This window comes from Rhipicephalus sanguineus, chromosome 11, assembly GCF_013339695.2.
Source record: "Rhipicephalus sanguineus isolate Rsan-2018 chromosome 11, BIME_Rsan_1.4, whole genome shotgun sequence".
Taxonomy (NCBI): domain Eukaryota; kingdom Metazoa; phylum Arthropoda; class Arachnida; order Ixodida; family Ixodidae; genus Rhipicephalus; species Rhipicephalus sanguineus.
Genome location: NC_051186.1, coordinates 105,980,871 through 106,002,349, shown reverse-complemented (window position 1 = coordinate 106,002,349; position 21,479 = coordinate 105,980,871). Strand labels below are relative to the sequence as shown.

Genomic DNA, 21,479 nt, shown 5'->3' with positions numbered 1-21,479 from the left:
CATCGCCAACACCGCATCGCCTCCTAGCGAATGAGCAGCTAAACAGTTCGCGATTTCCGCAGCGAAATGTTTTTTTTTTTGGCGTTGCAAGCGGCGAAGTCGATTGACGCATGCTGTTTCTCCTGAGCGTTCATTAGGAAAGTTACGCAATGCCCAGCTCTTGCGTATACCCGGTACAAATCGCGTGCTCTGCAGAAATTACCGGGTGTCACTTTTCATGTGTACGTACGTTCGCATCATTCCTGACACTAATGCATGGTATTTGCGTGCGAAGCTCTCGATAGTGCGCTCTGTTGCTTCTTACTCATTGCGTCCACTCAAAACACACGTGAACTGTTTTTTTTTTTGGCGTCTGACGCGCCGTACATAACATGCGCCGAAGGCATCGTATTGCGTTTTAGGAGGCTGTGTCGTTCATCCTTCATCAGCAACCATAACGCATTAAAGAACACGGGAACACGAGTGGCCAGGACCTGGTCACTTCCTTGTCCTGTGTTCTTTATTGCGCTGTGGTTGCTGATGAACCATGAACAACCAACACGCCTAAACATTATAACATTTTCTCTTCGGAAGTATGTCGTTCTCACGGAAGGGCAATACACTTTTGTTGTTGTTGGACTACGTGAAGTATGTATTGTACGGTGTGCACTCGCTGCGTGCTAGTAGTTGTGTGCGCATTGGAATTACAAACTTTACTCGAGTTTTCCTTCCTCCATGCTTGTACTACGTCTAAAGCCACTGAAACTTCCTAAAGTACCGCCATATGTGCTTGAAAGCGCACATCCTCCCATTTATTGCGATAACAATTATATGGACACTCTTCGCAGATTTTCGCCGTCGCCCTCGTGCCCCGGATATATATATATAAGGCACACAGAAAAATAAAAGAGACAAAATTCTGATGTACCCGACCGGGGATTCGAACCGGCAACCCTTCGCTCTCCAGCGCGCTGCGTTTGACAACTCAGTCACACGCCATGTATGTGCCGTCGAAATCACGGTGAGCTATTTATCTTGAACATTTACCGCGAGGGCTTCGCAAGTCTCTGAGGAGCTTGGGCGTGTTTCCTCTCCTGCAACGCTCCTCGATTATCTTTCAATTTTAAAACTGCCCTTGAGACGCGCACGACAAAGTAGACCCTTCCTGTACCCACTCGTGATGTAGAACGAAGAAAAAAAACACCGGGCACACCTTACGTCAGACGCCCCTGTGTGGCAGGAGACGCAGACGGGTCACTCCACGCGTCGTAGTTTAAAAGAAAAAAAATGACACCATTTCCCGCTAAAGGGGATCATGAGGCGATGCGAAGCCGGAGCGATTGCACGATCGCGTTCCGTTGGCGTTCTTTGGGCATGCTACCGATCTCCGCGTCGTGGGACGCGAAGAGGAATGCTACGCGCGTCTTGTCTTCCCTCTAGCCTGGCCGTTAATTCTCACAGGGCGAGCGGGGAACGGGGTCGGCAGGCGTGTTAGAGGGGGGCAGCGTAGGAGAGGTGAGAGAGGGGGACGGGACGCGCATGCGCTGGTGCTCATCGCGGCGTTGCGCAGGAGAGAATTTCGGCATGTCTAGCCCGCGTTTCAGAGGAAGAGTGGAAAGGGGGAGGGGTGAAGGGAAGTGGAGAGGGGGAAGATGAGAAGGGATGTGGAGAGGGGGAGGGGAGAGGAGGAGTGGCAGAGGGTATGCGCATGTGCAGTAAGGGTGGTCATGCCGCACACCACCACCACCACCACCACCACCACCACCACCACCACCCGATTGAACTCCGCCATAAGATACTTCGCATCTAAAAAGAATTTTTTTAGAGCGTCTGGTCCTCCATTGTCGACACGCAGTCTTGGCCACTCCGCCAGAGTGGGTATGTGCCATAATTTTGGGGGAAGAAACAAACGAACAACGAAACATTGTCGACACTTGCAGCGCGTTGCTCAAGCACAAAGACGTAATAACTGTGACAGTTAGTTCGCGGTTCTCCTGTATATACGAGTGCATGCATTGCGGGCGTCCTTTTTACAGTGAAAGCTGTTATGAGATCATTTCAACGGCCGTTTTTGGCGCTGTAGTCGTCCGCCGCCGCCGGTGTACGCAACCACTATCGCACAAAATAAGAAAAAAAAGGAAATAAGAAAAAAACTTCCAGGATGGAACGAGGTTCGAACCTGGGCCCTCTGCGTGCGAGCCCAGCGTTCTACCTCGGGGACATGCCGGTGCTTGAAACTGCGTTGCAAAAAGACCCTATACAGGCTTCTTGTCGGGAAGAAACCACATTAACATATGTATTGTAGTGTGGTAGAAGAGTAAAATAACAACCAGGCGTCACACAAACGCGAATTCTGTAACCGGGCGTCACGCAATGCAAATTGCGCAACGAGTGGGTTGTTGAGTGCTTCCAACCCATTACAAAGGCCTCTACGATATTTCTTCATCGTCATCAGCCACAGAATCAAGAAAGTGCACATAATGCCTTACAGGTGTTTAGCGAGTACCACGGTTCTCCGCAGAATGACGAAAAATTGCACATGGGCTGCTTCCCTACTTCACAAAAATTAAGATGATTTATAGCGTAGTGGGTTCCTGGCAAGTGCACTTCTGTTGGTTGCCAAGGAAGCCAATAAGGCTCCCATGATCCATTTCCTCAGGCTCTCAATAAGGTAATTCCTTCTCTCACTCGCTCTCAGTTTCTCCGGTTAACGTATGTTATAAAGCGTGGTGGGACAGTTAAATAACGACCGGGCGTCACACAATATTAATTACGTAACTAGTGAGTCGTTTAAAGCTTCCAACCCATTACAAAGGGCTCAGTCATAATCCTTCATCGTAATCAACCACCGCAATAACAAAGTGCACATAATGCCTCACAGATGGTACCTCGCTTCTCCGCAGAATAACGAATAATGTGTCGTGGTCACGGTGTAAGAAAGAGTTAGGTGCTGACACTCGCCGCTCCGCTTGAGGAGAGGGTGCGGGCAGATTGTGTTCGCCGATGACCTTGAGCCACGAGCAGTTTTCGCGGCGCGCGTTGAGATGGCGCTACGGTCAGGGGTCTCAGGGGCTCGCGCGGCGCTCATTCTGAAATTCGCGCGCAAAGAAAGATCTTCCTGAAGGCTTTGTGTGCATGACATTTTGTGATTTATAAACGCGTTGCCCTGTGCCTGTGAGCCCTGTCAGTGCATTTGTTTTGCTAACTGGTCTATTGTGATTGTGTGCACGTATACCTCGACGCTGTGTATGATGCCGAGTACCCTTTAGCGGCCTTGTCGCTGGCTGCGCCTCGAAATGGGCAAAAAATTTTTTGTCCCGAATTGTAAGTCGGGGTATAGGACTTGTGCGGAGCGTGTGTCGCTTTTCAAGGCTCGGCGCGTGAACCAGAGCGCTTAGATAAGTGGCGACGGGCGATTCCGAGAGCAGACAGAGTTTTGGAGCATACTGACCATGTGTGCGCAAGCATTTCCCGGAAGAAGCGATCTCTGCAACATATCATACAGAGTACACGGGAAACGTTCTGTTGCGCGCCCGAAAGAGACCTACGCTCTCTTCGAATGCTGTGTCTAGCATTTTCGACGGCTGCCCAGAATACCTGACCGTGCAGCAAAGAACCAGGAAACCTCCGCGAAACGGCCGGCTCTGCTGCCGCCTTCTCGGAAGCAACGGGGGCGAAAAGGTTCAGCTGCTTCGGAAGTGCCTTACCCGACCGCTGAATGCACGCCAAATGTATTGCACGTAGAGACACCGACTCCACGGCATTGCGATGCTGAATCAAAGGGCACGCAACGCAAGAGGCCGCGCTTCGACTTCAGCAGCGACGAGCCTCATCCACGTGAAGAACAGCAGGCTTCTGAACACAACACTGACAGTGTGAGTGGCCTATGCGCTACCGACACACGTTGTCATCAAGCCGGAAAGGCAATTTTATGTTTTAAATTCAGATGCCACTTTTTGAGCTGCCTCATCTATGCCTATAATTAGGACAGAGAAACATTAAATATTGTAGAACAATCAGTGAACAGAAATCATTGTACATACTACTTCTCTGATGCAGTCGCGTTTTTTTACGTTCACGGTATTCACGTGATTATAATCAGTTTGCCAGGGGTTGACCTTCGGGACCCAATGAAGTACTTCACACCATATCATGCAGCCGACATTGCCAGAGGCCAAAATGCAGCAAATGCGAGACGCTAACCGCAAAACTGGCAGGGGTCGCGTGTCGATTGAAGTCCTTAATAGAACACGTGTACATTGGTTGAAACTTGTCTGACGAAGTTTTTTTTTTCGTTCAGCTTGGTAAGCAACTAGAGCGCAACAGCGATATCCACAAGCAGACGCTCACACATACACACAAACACACACACACACACACAAACACGCACACACACAAATGCACACACATACGCACGCACACGCACACATGCCCTCACACACGGAATACGCACACAAACGCACATGCATACAGACAGGCACACATACGCACGCACGCACGCAAATGTACACACACGAGCGCACGCGCACAAATGCACACACGCGCACGCACATGTCCTTACACACGCGCACGCACACATGCACTCACACACACGCAGACACACGCACGCAAACGCACATGCATACAGACACGCACACATACGCATGCACGCATGCAAATGCACACACACGCGCGCACACGCACAAATGCACACACGCGCACGCACATGTCCTTAAACACGCGCACGCACACATGCACTCACACACACGCGATACACACAAACACGCACAGACATGCACGCGCATGCGCACAAATGCACACACGCACATGCACACAGGCGCGCACACATACGCACGCACGCACGTAAATGCACACACACGCAGGCACATGCCCTGCGCGCACGCACTCACACACACGCAGACACACGCGCGCGCGTACGCAATACACACACACACACATGCACGCGCACGCACACAAATGCACACACGCACATGCACACAGACGCACACACATACGCACGCACGCACGCAAATGCACACACACGCGCAGGCACATGCCCTTACACACGCGCACGCACTCACACACACACACGCGCGCATGCACACACGCAATACAGACACACACATGCACGCGCACGCACACAAATGCAAACACGCACATGCACACAGACGCGCAGACATACGCACACACGCAAATGCACACACGCGCGCACGCACATGCCCTTACGCGCACGCACACATGTACTCACACACACGCAGGCACGTGACGCACACACACATACACAGGCTCACACACACGCGCGCACACACGCGAGCACGCACGCACACTATCGCCTTCCTTATCGCTAGCGTGCCTGCGCTCTTGTGTGGAGACTGCCTCAAGGTAAGCCAAAGCGCAAACGCCCTCGAGCTGCTATCCTTCGAGTTGCTATCCTTATAGCAGCTACCTCGAATTTTCACTCACGGCCAACGCTGCTTTTTTGCTCAGAACCAAAGACGCCAACGCCGACGCCGCCGACACCGGAATTTCAGCGAAATGAGCTCTTTAACGCGGTCGCGTCAAAATACGACCGTTCTGCAGACCAACGTTTGCTGCTGTCGGAACATTTATATGACGCGAACGCTGTAGGGAATTAATCTTCCGATACAATTAAAAATCAATTTCGTTACTGCAGAATCTCAGTGTACTAATTTATTCACATCTATGTGCATAGGTATATCGAACGTAATAAACAAGCGAGGCTGTGCAGCAATAACCTACTACGCGCGGATCGGCGCCTTTCCCCAGTGAGCCCCCGTATGTTAGCGCCACCTGTCGCAGCCAAAGGAAACAGCCAAGGCGGCGAACACAATCTGGACGCGGCGTCGGCTGCAGAGTCATCACCTAACCTATTCTTACACCGTGGTCGTGGTGGGTACCTCCCAACTTCCCAAAAATTATGATTTGTGGCGTAGTGGGTACGTTGCTAATGTACTTGTATTAGTAGCCACAAGAGAGTTCATAACGGACTCTAGAAATACCGCTCTTCCAGCTTTCGATGTGACTGTGCTGCGCTTTCCGCGCAGGCCTGGCGTTCCTTTGTGCTTCAACGGCGCGCTGCAAGTATCCAGCTGTTTGTCGTTCTTCGTCTGACATTCCACTTTCTGACATTCCAATTGTATAAGATGTGTGTGCAATAAAGAACATTCATTCATTCATTCATTCATTCATTCATTCATTCATTCATTCATTCATTTCTTCCTCTCACATTCATAGCTTCTCCCTTAAGGCGAAACTGTGACTTTTTCTTCCCCCTCCGCCTCTCCGAGACTGACGCCGCGTCGGTATTGGCCGGCGGCGGTTACGTGGGGCCGCGCGCAGCGTTGGTGTGTTTACAGTCGCCCTCGACTGACATCTTTGCTTGTGAAGCGTGGTCTCGCTGCTGCGCAGCGCATGCGTTTTACGGGTGCGCACTTCTCATTCCGTGCGCGTTGTGCTGTGAAATACTTTTCACACAAGACCGACGTTGCTGTTTGCTGCCATAGGCGGCTGCTGCGCCTTCTGATGTCAAAGCAAGTCTAGCGAAGGCAAAAAGCTCCTCATGATATTGCCCGTTAAGCGCTACGAGTTGCGACAATATACTACATTGCACATAATCGTAAGGGAAAGCGTCAGGCCGACATTCTGGACTTCACTATGCGAGGTAAGATCCGAGTCTCATACTGTAAGTATGAGTCGAGGTTCGCGAAGTTTGATGGCCACTCTAACGCCGTAGTAGAGCGGGCGTCACGCTGCAGTGCGTCGTCATCTCTCACGCACGTTTGATTACTGCTTCTGCGGGGTCTTTGTTTTTGTCTCTTTGTCAACAATACGTGGTTACGTTTTCTGCTTGACGTGATGCACGGACTGGTTCGAGTTCGCGGTGTTGGTTTGTGCACAGCTAGCATCATGCACGCGGACTAATGATCGACAATGTCATTGCGAAACTTCAGAGATTCAGCGCAGCTGTTTTGAATAAACAAAGCTGGAGTGTGAAAACTCACATTAGGATTTATGCTTTCCCTTTGTTTTTGTTGCGTGCTCGTTTAATCCAGAGGAAATAGCTTTCTCTGGCTCTTTTACTTCGACTCATCAGCCGGTAGACTCGTGATGCGATGGTGGCTATGCAAAGCGTGTGTTCCCAACCGAGTCACAGGGTGCGCTCATCGATTAGGAACCTCACGTATATGTGCCATTTCGCGCGTAGGTTTACGTGCTGTTTCGTGTGAAGTTTTATATCCACGAGTAGAGGTCTCGCGAATGGAATGTTAACGGTGACACGCTAGATTTTACATTCGCTTGTTCATTAAGCGATATAGTTCTTATGTCAGATACATCTACAAGGTACACTTGTGCAATGCGGTTGGTGCGTTTATTCACTACCAATGCCATCCAAATATATCAACTATAATTGATGTGTGCCTTCGAGCGCATTAATATTGCGAAAGCTTTAGATGCCTCATGAAGCGCTAACTTACCGTGGGCATCCCGCGTCGGCGTCGTCAGCACGAGTGATCCAAAATATCATCCCGCCAAGACGTCACCAAATGACGCCATCATGACGTCACATATAGCCAAGACTGGTGACGTCATGGCAACGCCACTCTGGCGTCATCATGGCGTCACATTACGTGACGTCATATGATTGCCTCGGTGATCGTTGGGCCGATCACGGAGGCAATGCAAAACCAGGTAAAATGGAGAAAACTTTAGGACGGGTGCGGGGTAGGGTCAATACGTCAGCTCGTGAAGAAGGAGAAGATGGCTTTCGCCTTCGAGTCGTCTCAGGTATACGCATAAGCGACACTGTGAGTTTTTCTGAGCGCCTGATGTCCAGGATTACTTGATCTTGCGCACACGGTGACTTCAGAGACTGCAGCACGTCTCGTGAGTTGAAATTTACCAACCAAGAAACTACCTTACTAATAAAAAAAGTACTAAATTTACCAATTAAAGGCGAGCACACGCTCTCTGTATATATTGTACACCCTAAGCGGCACTACACAGAGTTGTCCTGGGCGAGTGTTACGCTCGTTTAGATAGTTTTAGAAATATTTATGACACAGGAAAAGGTGCCGTTAATAAATGTGCATAAGCCACCGGAGAGAAAGTCTGCGCTCTAGAGGAAGACAGACGAACACTCCCTTGGCGATTTTTTATGCAATTTTTTTCATTGCTGTGATTTTACCGAATTCTATTTGCGAAAAGCAGTAGCCGGCGCTATATAAAAGCGCTAATATTTCCTCAACAAAATTCAATAAAACAAACAAGAAAGATATTAAGAGCTAGACGGCTGCTGGCAACGCTTACAGCGTGATGCCTCGCATACAACGCGAAAGGGCGTCTGCTACGCAGGAGCAAGGTAGGTGGCGCCACTTTCGAAAAGAGAGTGCGAAGAAGAGGAGACCAAGGAGGAAATAGAGCGGAGGAGGAGAGTGTCGCTACTTTACGAAGTTTCAGGGGCTTTAACTACGTCGTCGACGAATCGCTCCCTATCGGCGGCGTTCGCTAGTGTCATAACGCAGTAATTCATTCCACCTTTCACAGACGGTGACGCCGCTTCGCAAACCAAGAGCACCGTGCGAGATAGATTATGGGGGCGACAGAGAGATCAGGCGTGTTCTTGGAACCACGTACATGTGCGTCGACGCAAATGTACGACGTTCTAATGGGTTAAACGCCAAACATTAATCGTCGCGGACCGAGAGCCCTTGGGTTCGATTCCTCGTCACAAAACTTTTCTTTTAGTGTTTTTCTTTATATTTGTTACTGCGCATATTACCAACGTCATATTTATAAAAGAAATACGTCAGTGAAGTCTTACTAGACACCGGCATAAGACACTTTCATGTTTAAAAAAATGTTAGTAAGTGCTGGAGTTTCCCTTGTTAAAATCACAATATGATAATGAGGCACGTCGCAGTGGGAGACGGCGGAAGAATTTCGACCGCCTGGGGTCCCTTAAAATGCACTTAAACTTAAGAAAACGGGTGTGGTTTACATTTCGCCCTATCGAAATGGGGCCACCATGGCCGGGTCTTGAACCCGCGCCTTCGAGCTTAGCAGCGCAACTCCTTATGTTCTAAGTTGTCATGGAGAGTACAGAGATCCGAACATTCAGATACGCATAACTTCTAACGTTACGACGATGTCGACTTCCCCTTCATACTGAAGAAATTGTGTTATGTTTCTGAGAGTGCGTTTGATTTTATGTGTCATCATTTGTGTCAGTGTGATTTCCTGTGTGTGTCGAGCACTACAGATTATTTGAGTTTGAACATATACATGTGAACTGACTTTTCCCATTTGAACTTGTCATACAACACTTGTGTACATAAGAACCTATTAGACGTATATGTACTGCCATGTGATGTTTGGCCGTGCGTATTTTCCTATATGTTCTACTGCATTGCATTTTGCGCCCTTATTATTTTTGTCACTACATATTTTGTCTTCTAAGCGAGAACGAGTAGCCGGTGCCACTATAACGGCACCAACCTCTCCTATTTCATCGTTTCAATAAAAACAAAGTAATCAGACTTGAACTTACTGCTTTTACTAGAAATTCCAAAAACATTGGTCACAGAATGAAGGAAACTACGCAATTCCTCAGAAATGCACTAAAATGCGCGTGAAGGTCGAGTGTGGCATTCTCGTCTGTACTAATGTGTTTATCACACTGCTCCTTTTATTTCACATTTGGATCCTCATTCATCATTCTTATTCTACGCAGGTAGTAGCTGGAATCAACTACAAGCTGGTATTCACTACAGCTCCAACAAATTGCGTCGTTGGAAAAGTGCTCTATTCACCCCATGTGTGCACACCAGTTGGTCATGTATGCATTCATGCTTGTGTATCTTCTTACGTAGGGCGACCTGACGCAGCAATTTCACTAGTACATCTAATGGCGCTTTAAAGAAACATTTCGTGCTGAGACCTACATGAATGTATTTGCAATATCAGCCGCTGTTGCTTGGTAAAATACTTCGGCATAGTGCGCTGCACTGCCTACCTTCGAGTACGTTGAGAAGGTTTGATGCGGACTTGCTGCGCAGAGCGGCAGCGTCATAGACGGGGCGCAATAGAGGATTGTGACACAGTTCGAACGTACAGCTGCTATAATTAAATGCGCACAAATTCGCGACTTCTGAGGGACAGAAACATCGTCACACATTCAAGTAAGCTTGCCAAAAATATGTATGTTTAGGTAATCACGACACAGCTACATGGCAGGGAAATAGATATATCACAGATCCAATCATGAACTTAATATTTGCTTATTCTTCCAACAGCATTCGGCGTACAATACACACAATGCATATGGAACCTGGTACAATATTAAACGAAATCGAACGGCGGCCTGCGGTGTAACCGATACATACCGACGTAAGAGCGGGGCAAATTTGGCCTGGCACACAGGGCGTTTTACAGCGAAAGCTGTTATGAGATCATTTCAACGGCCGTTTTTGGCGCCGTAGTTGTCCGCCGCCCGGCGCCGCCTCCGCCGGTGTCCGTAACCACTATCACACAAAATAAGAAAAAAAAGTGAAATAAGAAAAAAGTTACAGGACGGAACGCGGTTCGAACCTGAGCCCTCTGCGTGGGAGCCCAGTGTTCTACCTCGGGGCAATGCCGGTGCTTGGAACTGCGTTGCAAAAAGACCCTATACAGGCTTCTTGTCGGGAAGGAACCACATCAACATATGTATTGTAGTGTGGTAGAAGAGTAAAATAACAACCAGGCGTCACACAAACGCGAATTCTGTAACCGGGCGTCAAACAATGCAAATTGCGCAACGAGTGGGTTGTTCAGTGCTTCCAACCCATTACAAAGGCCTCTACGATAATTCTTCATCGTCATCAGCCACAGCATCAACAAAGTGCACATAATGCCTTACAGGTGTTTAGCGAGCACCACGGTTCTCCGCAGAATGACTAAAAATTACATAGCGGCTGCTTCCGTACTTCACAAAAATTGTGATGATTCATAGCGTTGCTGTTTGAGAAACTGCTTGAGCTTGAAGAGAAAAACAATATCTTTTCGTATAACAGCTGTATTTATTAGAAGGCGAGAAGCACTTCGTTTTGAAATATTCGGTCCCATTGCCGAGGACAAACAATGCGCGTCTACTTCCGGAAAGCTCGCAGATCACCGCTTGACGATTGGCTGTTCTCTTCCTCTCGGCGGAAGAGAGCTGCGGACAGCCCACTTTCGTGACGTAACACCGCCAGAACGAACGCGGAACGAACAGAGATCTCCGATTCCCCCCCAGGCCGGTGGTTTCTTGGCCCGCGTCAGCCATATGGCGCGCGTGACGGTGCAAGTTGTAGAGTGCGCGAGTTTGCTTAGGGCCCATCAGGAGAGAGGAGTAACACGCCGCCGCCGGAGACGAAGAGCCGGCTGAAGTTAAAAACAGCCGGTGTGCGATTCAAACCGGCTGATTGGAAAAAAAAGAGGGGGGGGGGTGTTAAAGCGGGTGTCGGTGAGCACTGTTGACGCGGCGTATTGTCCTTTAACTACTACTACAATGGCTGCTGCTCGCACTTGAGGAAGATCTGTTATTTGGAAGTACCCCTTGCATCGCCCGAAATCGGCTGTGATCGGTGATTCTCAAACCAGGTATTTGTCCAATCACTTCAATCCTGCGAATCCAGACTCTCCTATGTTTTTGTGTCAACAGGGTGCCAGTATTGACTCTATAGCGGACCTTATGGACTTCGTTTCTCGGTGTGTGACCAACTTGGTGCTGCATGTTGGCACTAACGATGTGGCCCGCTCAAACTCCTCTACTGCCTCCGAGAGGTGCGCCCGACTGGTGAGACACACAAGGAGTTCTAGGCCAGATATCCGCACGATATTTATAACCTTGCTACTGCCACGTCGGCCTAACCAGCGACTACACCGGCTTAACTGGCGTGCTGTGAATCGGTTCAACAAAGAGAGTCATCCCTATTGTTGCAAAATAGTGCGGAACGGAGTAACTTGGAGCGTGCCAGACTCTATCGAATACGAGAAAACCGAGGCGGATCAAGGGCGCGTGCACGGGCCGGTGCAACAGTTCGCCTTTAGTATTTCCATTAAACGGACGTCTCTCTTTCACGTCTGGGGAACCAGTCATTTCGTATCATTTGGTGCTGCGAATCCCGGGACTACCCCCGAGAGAGACGCCTTCACGTCACGGCCATGGCGAACGCGGAGCAGCTGCGCAAGAAGCGTGGTGCACTCAGGGCTGGCGTCACGAGAGCGCTCACGCTTTTAACGGACCTGCTGCAACAACCGGATCCTGACGCCTCTCAGATTCGAGGCCACATGGATTACCTCAAGGACAAGGAGACAGCACTGTCACAGCTCGACGACGTCATCCTTGCGACCACGGACGAAGACAACCTCGACCAGGAAGTAGGTACGGCGCAGGAATACAACGAGAAGATTCTGTACGCAGTATCACGCGCCAAGTTCTGGCTTCAAGAACGTGAGAGGAATGCCGGAACGCAGGCTCGAGCAACTGAACCCGGGCCTAGCTACCTCGGATCTCCGAGCTCCGGCGACGCAGCAGGCCAGGTGAGAGAGCACCGTCAGCGTTCAGTTCAACTATCGAAGCTACAGATACCGACTTTCGGTGGTATTCTGCGTGGATAGCAGTCTTTTTGGGACCATTTCGACGCCACCATCCACAAGAACGCTGAGCTACCGCGGATTGAAAAGTTCAAGTACCTCCTCACCTACTTAACCGGCAGCGCGAAGCGGGGTATCGAAGGCATCCGCTTAGCCGAACAAAACTATGACCTTGCGATCAAGACGCTCACGGACCGCTTCGGACGCCGGGATCTGCTCGTGAACGAGCATATCGATCATCTTCTCGCTCTGAGCCCAGTGAAATGCTCATCAGAGCTCCAGAAGCTTCGTCTGCTGCACGACAACGTCCAATTTCACGTCAGCTCCTTAGAAGGGCTTGGAGTTTCGCCAGACCAGTACACCGTGGTGTTAAACCGTGTCCTGATGCGATGTCTGCCAGAGGATCTGGCCATCATATAGGGGCAGAAGACCAAGGAAACAAATTGCGCACCCAGTATCGCCGAAACTCCTGAAGACAGAACGCGGCTAGCCAAGGATATGCTAACATTCATCCGCATCCAAGTGGGAATCCGGGAGGAAGGCCGACAGCTGTCGCGTCGTGCACTGCAAGACGAACCCAGGACCCATATGCCTGAAGAAATTTATGGCGCGGAACCTATACCATAAGCGTCAGCTCTAACCGGGCCCACCTTGCCTGTCAGATCAGCGTGTCCGCTATGCCAAAGGAAGGATCATATGATCGCTTTCTGTAATGCTAACTTATCGGCTGAGGAGAAGCGTGCAAGGCTGCAGTACACTAACTGCTGCTTCCGCTGCGGAACACGCAATCACATCGCCAGATTGTGGAGAAAATCCATCAACCTCAGGTGTTGTACCTGCCAGCGACGCCACCTGACGATTCTCTGTGAATTATCGAGGCCAGCCAAAGACCTTCCATCAAGCGGTGGATATCCGGCATTCCATGAACCACCGCCCTAACCAATGCGAAACGTCACAACCGCCCAGAGTAGTAACGTCGAATCTGCGCCTGTATTGTTGCAGACAGGCCGAGTTTGGCAGAGTCTGGAGACCGACGACTACTCGTGCGGATACTGCTGGACAGCGGCAGTCAGCGCACATACATTCGTGCAGACGTGGCAAGGATACTTAAGTGCTCGGTCGTGGGTAATGAAGAGCTCTCCCTCGTCACATTTGGTGGCTAGAAGTCACGAATACGAATTTCTGCAGAGCGTGTCAATGTGCGACTCCGCAGCCAGTTCGGCGCCTCAGCAGTAACTCTGGAAGCCTTAACGATTCCTGAAATCTGTTCTGTAACAAGCCCACCACTCGACCCCAACATTTTGCACCTGCTCGGCGAACGGGAGTACAACGTGGCCGACAGCTTTCAACCAACCACATTGCAACCAGAAGAAATAAGTGTCCTCATCGGGTCCGACGCCTATTGGCAAGTTACCAGAGGGAAAATTGATCGCATCAACGAGAGGCTAACAGCGATCGACACCACCTTTGGATGGATGGCGCAAGGCCCTATTAAGTCCGACATCCACTTCCCATCAAGTGCACTATTCATCTCGAGCAGCGATTCTTCTGCAGCGGACCTCGATATACCTTCGATGTGGTGTCTTGGTGTCATCGGGATAGATGGAGCGCATTCACAAACATTAGAGGGCAACCACCACCTGTTTGGATCGGAGCTAGGCATTTCCAAGCGAACCAAGAATCGTCAAGTTGACAACGCCGTCACCAGCGGCAGGAAGGTGGAAGAGGGTGAGACGGCAGGCGAGCATGTCGACGCTCATCTTGGCCGCGCGTATCGTCGTCATTGGTGGCAGAATAGGGGTGAAGCCGCACTTGCGCAACTTGTCTCAGATCGGCTACTTTATCTGCGAGCACCACGACGAGGATCGCATCTTGGAGATTTCACACGTCGAGTACATTGTCATCAAGCACGCCAAGAACGCCCTGGACGCGATAAGAGTCGGTCCCAAGGACGGAAAGGGGTGCTACAGCCGCAAATCAATGACCGCAGTGAACAGGCACTGCCGAAAGCAAAGCGAGCGGCGCGCAGAAATTCGTGCGCTGTCTGCCAATTGCGAAAGCCCGCTCAAGAGCGTTTCGACCGTACAACAGAGATGGAACGCAAGGGGCGTAACAGTTTCTTCGATGGCAACGTCAACGCAATGGAGGACAACTTGGCGCAAGTCAATGATCTGGACCACGTGCCTCTCTTTGAGCTTCTGCCAATCAGCGGAGAGGACACGTCCGTGGTTTCGCTGGATGAATCAAATGAGGCTTCTAAGCTTCTCGTTTCAACACTAGGACTGGAAGGGACGTGCATGGAACCTTCGCAACAATCATTCCCGAAAATTACGGAAAGTATCAGCCAACGAAAGCGAATGCCCTTAAAGGAACTGGAATCTGTGGAAAAAATGTTCGACTCAGCGAACCAACCGTTCCATATCTTACCCAAGCTAACAGAACCGAGGAACTGCCATGTACTTCCCAACAAGAACTGCCAGATTGGCATGGACACGAACATCGTCCATGTTTACGAGAAGAATGAGAATGCGGTTGCTGAGAAGGTCATGAACTCCTCATCCTCATACGTCAGCCTGCCGCAGTTAATCAACGACGTCAACAACATAGGCCTCATGATCACGGACAGACCGCTTAAGTCGTCCCGCTACAACTGGCTGAGTTGGAAGAGCATTAGACCACGAAGACGTCTAGAGAGCAAGCTCGACAAACTCCAACAATTGAACCCGTCCCAATTCTTACTGGGAAGTCGACACATCTCGGTGCCACAACGTCCTTCCGCCTCGGGGCTCGCGAATGCACTTCCATTGCAACGCAAGGCTCGTCATCGCAAGCGCCTATCAACTGAACTGAGGAAAAGACGCCAGCGAGCCTACCTATTTCTGTTGCGGCCACGTTATCGGTGCTCAAGCTGCACCATGGACGCGTGCGAATCATATTGGCCCCCCTGGGAGGATGTTGCAAAATAGTGCGGAACGGAGTAACTTGGAGCGTGCCAGACTCTACTGAAGACGAGAAAACCGAGGCGGATCGAGGGCGCGTGCACGTGGCCGGTGCAGCAGTTCGCCTTTAGTATTGCCATTAACGGACGTCTCTCTTTCACATCTGGGGAACCATTCATTTCGTATCACCTAACTGCCACTTAGCCAATTTTTGCCGTCGAGAGGAAGGTGTGTTTTTTCTGGACCATGAACTCTATCACTTCCCACCGTGGATGGTGCTAGCAGCCGACGGAGTCCACCGGAGCCTTGGTGGCCTATCCCTGCTGGAGTGGAGAATACACAACCTCCTCCTACAAGTGCAGGGACCCGCAGTGGCACAGTGGCGGGACGGCGCAGTACCCACGGAGTGTTCCCATCAGCCAGTTACTGCGAGCTACGCGCAGGCGGCTTCCCAGCGACCCCAGGGCAACGACACCGAAGCCGACCGTTCGACTGGCGCAAGGCCTAAAACCCGAGCCGGGACTGCACCAACACCTCCCGCAAAGACGCCTGCGACCCACTCCACTGAGTCACAGTCGGATTCCACCAGGGTAACTCTCAGCGACCTATCGGCGACACATAGCGATGCGGAACGCCACCCTAGGACAACAAATCGACTCCGAGCAGCGCCTGCTTCCCATCACCGCAATGAGGGAAGCAGTGAGGCCTCTCCGGGACCTCAACCATTGGCCGAGGAACCAACATCCAAATACCGGTGTACGCCAGACGACACTGCCGAGCTGAATGCTACCGGTCGTCCACAGGCTACAGAAGACCTCGAAACCACCCCATCTGTGCAGGGACCCAGGACCAATGTCTGCACCTCATCGATGCAGGGCCCGAAGATTACCGCCTGCACGACTCCAATTACTAACAGGTATGATCTCCGGAGGCATTGTGGCTCTGCTCATCGCGTTCCCACGGATTGAGATAATGGCCGTGCAACCCACTCGATACCGTCGCCCTCAGACTGTACAGCGATTGCTTCATATGAAAATTCGTTAGGCTTTCTCAAAATCAGAAAATTGGTAGATAAGCACCTTAACTGCATGACCTTCATGTCAAGACGCTCAAAACATATATAGAAGCTGGTCTTCCACCGAGAGGCTTGCGCGTATCGCTGACTCCAGCTATGTATGATCTATCCCCAACTGAAATCATAACATGGAAAAACATTCTGAGTTCGACCTCACTGGATCTAACCAAAATATTAGCTGAACATTGTGAGAAAGCGCTGCTGTCGCTGAGGGTCGAGGAACGTCGGGCTAGGGATATGGGTACCCTTTCCGCATCACAGGCCACTGAACTAGTTATTTTCGAAAGAAATCTAACTGATAATATAGAAGCTACGAAATCTAGAAAACTACCTCGCGATGGCATTACATCACACAGGGCATCAACTCACACAAACACGCCACCTGTACCAGCATTAGGCTGCCACGATAAAAAAACCAAACTCAACAAGCTTGCCCAGACATCGAAAAGATCATAATAATGCGGGCGAAAACATCATCAACTTATCCGACACCGAGCTCACCACGGATGAGCGCTCAGTATTGTCTCGCGGACTTACAGTCTGCCCAAATAATGGAAGATACGCAGAATTTGCGCTATTAGGGATCTTGATAATTTTGCACGAAATTTACGCTTAGCACAATTCTTCTCCAACCAATCGCAGAATAGAAAACCAGAATTACATCACGGCACAGGGAGACAGTGGACTCCCGACGCGCAGAGAGACAAACACTTAGATATAATATATATTGAAGCGGTACAAAGGGATATTATAGAAGCTTATAACGCCAGTAAGCGCGGCACCTCTAACTTATCTAGAAAGGAGCAAGAATCACTTTCAGCGCTAGGCAGTCGTGAGGACATTGTTATAAAGCCAGCTGATAGGGGCGGTGGAATAGTCGTTCTCAACAAAGAGGACTACTTGAAAGAAGGCGTACGGCAATTGCAGGACAGGAAATTTTATAAACCCCTTGATTGTGACCCAACAAAACAGCACAAAGGATTGATTGCTGCGACCCTCCAGGACCTCGCAAAACAGGGTGCAATAGCTCTGCCAATCACTCATTCCCACTCGCGCCACACCTGGACGTATTTACATGCTATCAAAAATACACAAAAAAAGGCAACAAGCGGGGACACTTGTTGAACCAATATCTAGCTACATTGATTTCTTGATTAGGGACTTTCCGCATCGGCATCAATCGTACCTGCTTGACACAAACCACTTCTTCAGAGAAATTGAAAATCTTACAATAATGCAAGGTGCTTTTCTCATCACACTAGACGTCACGTCACTATACACAAACATACCACATGATGATGGCATTCAGGCTCTTGTGAAATCCTACAGGGAAAATGCACCGGCCTCTTCTCCACGCCCGATTGTCCTTGAAACTCTAGCTAAGATCGTCCTCGAACTAAAGAGCTTCGAATTCGACAACCAATATTTTCTTCAATTAAATGGAACGGCGAGGGGAACAAGAATGACGCCGAACTATGCCAATATATTTATGCACGAGATCGAATCCAGTTTTCTGTCAACATACCAAACGAGCCCCGCATTGTATAAGCGGTACCTGGATGACATCTTTCTTATTTGGACGGGCACTGAAGAACCACTAATTAAATTTATCGATGCACTTAACAACGTCCATAAAAACATTTCTTTCACGCATACCTATACTAGAACTGAAATTAACTTTCTTGGTGTTAACGTAAGGGTGGAGAGGGGTAAACTGATAACTAGTGTTTACAGGAAGCCTACAGACGCGCAACAATACCTCCACTTCAAGAGCTGTCATCCTCGGCATTGCAAAACCAGCATCCGATACTCCCAGGCACACCGAATTAGGAGAATATGTTCTGAAACAAAGGACTTCAAAGAGAACAAGGACCGCCTACGTAACGTTCCTATAAAGCAACATTATCCACCTCCCATCATCGACGACGCAAAACAAAAAGCAGTGAATCTGAACCGCCACCAAATCCTACACAATCAGAACAAAGAAAGTAAAGGGGAACAGAGCAACCTAATTCTTACATTCAGTAGTAACGCGCCGAATGTTAACGAAATTCTAAAAAAGCATTTCAGTATTATTGAACAAAGCGACCGCCTCAAAAAGCCCTTCACTATCCCGCCGCGGGTGGTATACAGACGCCCGAAAAATCTTAGAGACTGTGTAGTACACTCTAAAACAAAAAGAACAGGACAAGTTGGCTGTCATCCCTACGGGAAAAGTAGATGTCAGGTGTGCAAGCACATGCAAACAACCACGGTAGCTGAAAGTACGCATGGTAATTTTACACACACCATACATGGTCACCTTAACTGCGACTCCCCAAACGTTGTCTACCTATTGGAATGTGGAATCTGTGCTAAACAATACGTTGGACAAACTGATACACCTTTTCGAATCAGATTCAACAACCACCGGTCGCATGTGAACACACTACCGAACCTTCCCCTTTCCAAACATATTAAGTCAGAAGGTCACAGTTTCGATTCTATTAAAGTAACACTACTCCAAGGAACTTTCCGCTCTCAGAGAGAACGTGAACAGCCCGTGAAGCGTACTTAATACACAAATTCAACACCGTTGAAGATGGAATAAATGAACATCCGGGTGCTCTTCCAGTCTTACGTGCCTTAAAGCGCAAATTGTACTTTAAATGAAACATCAACCCAACAAAATACGCAGCAAAGATGCATGTGTAAGCCAATGGCTTCGGTGATCGTGCCTGCAGTGTTTTTCACCCTTTCATGTGTACCGTCTTTTATATTCTCCTGCTTTGTATTGTGCAGCTCTTGCACAAAGCAGCAATCGATCACGCTAAGCGGAAGCCCCGCCCTCCCTCTTCCTTCCTTCTTTCCTCTACCTTTTTTTTTCTCTCCTTCAGTGGGTCCTTGACCGAGAAGTCGCTAATGTAACTCAACGTGTTCGTTCTCGCTTTGGAAGCGGGCGTCGTTTATCAGACAAACGAGCAGGCTCGACAAGTAAGACGGTAGACAAGACTCTTTCGGCGTGGCCCAAAAGGACAATACACCGCATCAACAGTGCTCACCGACACCAGCCGGTTACATATATATATATATATATATATATATATATATATATATATATATATATATATATATATATATATATATATATATATATATATATATATATATAATAAATTGATAGCTATCGAAATGACCACATGACGGCAAAGTTATTTTGCTCGTTTAGCTGCGTGGGACGCCATAAAACAACACCGCCTCCGCATTTCACAATTGTGTGATTTTTCTCGGAATTTACGGTAATGAGCATTTTTAAATGAGTTTACTGTATATCTGTTTTTCCACCAAAGCAACAAATTCACAATGTGAAGCACCACATATGCCCGACGTATCCCACCGGGGCAGACTCAGTGCAGCTTGAGGTTACGGCCCCTTTTTAGGTGCGAAGCACCTGATGCGCTCGGGCTGTCAGGGTATCCTGTCGTTGTAGCCGGTCACAGTAAAGCAAGTGGCAAATAGGACGGCGCGTTCGCTCAGGAAAAGTTCGCGAGAACGTGCGCTCGTCCGCAAGAAACAACGCTACGTGCGCTTCTCCGAGTGGCAAATAAGACGGCGCGTTGGATGAGGAAAAGTTTTGTTTCTGTGATGGACGCTGTCTGCGACGCTCTCTGTAGCAATGAGAGGACGCTGCAATCTCACTGCTATCGACATGTCCCTATCGAAAACAACGGCGCTTCGAACCTCCCAAGGTTTCACGTTAGTGAAGATGTCTTGTATAGTATAGCATTGCAAGGCCTGGGAAAATGAAGTGATGGTAAGGAGGAGAGAAAACAGGAGGGCAACGGCACCAGCTCCATCACTTTCTTGGCCATCGTACTACTAGTGCGTAGCTACTCCAATTTTTTTTTTTTGGCAAGTTGTTCTGCGGTTCTTTTAGTGTGCCGATGGAAAACTTTTAAAATACAGTAGATCACGGCTCGTACGAATTTCGTGGTGATACGAATTTTTCTGTGGTCCCGGCCAAGACCCATTAGCCTGCAATGTAATGAAGTACGGTTGTTACGAACCGAATTTCTCCCGGTGACGTTTGATACGAGCGTATGCTACCACAAAGGAAGTACGGACAGGTCCTGCCCGTGCTGTGGCGGAAGACAAGGCAATCACGCGCGGTCATGCGCGCAGCGCAGCCAGTTTGTCAGAAGAGGCCATCAGCGGCGGGTCGTAACCTCCGAGATATCCGAGACTGTGCGCGCGAACCTTGGATGCCTCAATACGCTTTCATGTACCTTCGCGTTTAGATTACAGATGATGATAACGTAGCGCTCTCTCTCGTCGACGGGTGTTGCTGTGCTTGAGACAGCGTCATTGTACTTTGTTTACACGTCCCTTCCACGTAGATACAGGTCATGTCTTCGCGAAGGAGCTAGGTCTAGCAAAGTCGGCATGCACGACTGCTAGGGACACGCACACCTGTCAACTCTCCGATTTTCACAGGAGATTCCCGAATTTTGAGCAAACCTCCTGATTAGGCGGGCACGGCCGTAAATCTCCCGAAAAACATCCAAAACACCGCCGCGATAAGAAAGTAATAATAACGAAGGACAGCGGTCCTAAAATTTTCTGGCGTTCAATCGTGTGCAAAGCGCTCCATAAGTCACTTTCGCCTCAGTACTCTCCTGTCATGCGAAAAAACGTACTAAGATTCGGAAGGGGATACTGGCTGTCATGGGTCACAGCACACATGGTCAATTAGTTGCACACGAGCGCACTTGCCGCATATTTACGAGTACAAGTATGATCGTTCACATCAAAAAACATTACTGGCAATCATTCAGAACTGTTGTTCATGACGTTACTGCGCCCCTGAGAAACAATAAATGAAAACATACGCC

General features: G+C 49.3%; 1 protein-coding gene across 1 annotated transcript in view; it reads left to right on the top strand.

The window, feature by feature from the left end:
• Nucleotides 1–21,479, top strand: part of LOC119374647 (cystatin-1-like) — a 169,480-nt gene that overhangs the window by 4,708 nt on the left and 143,293 nt on the right. Inside the window, exon 2 of the mRNA XM_049411004.1 lies at nucleotides 9,710–9,814. Coding sequence (XP_049266961.1) covers nucleotides 9,710–9,814 — 105 coding nt within the window. The remainder of the gene's footprint in view (nucleotides 1–9,709; nucleotides 9,815–21,479) is intronic.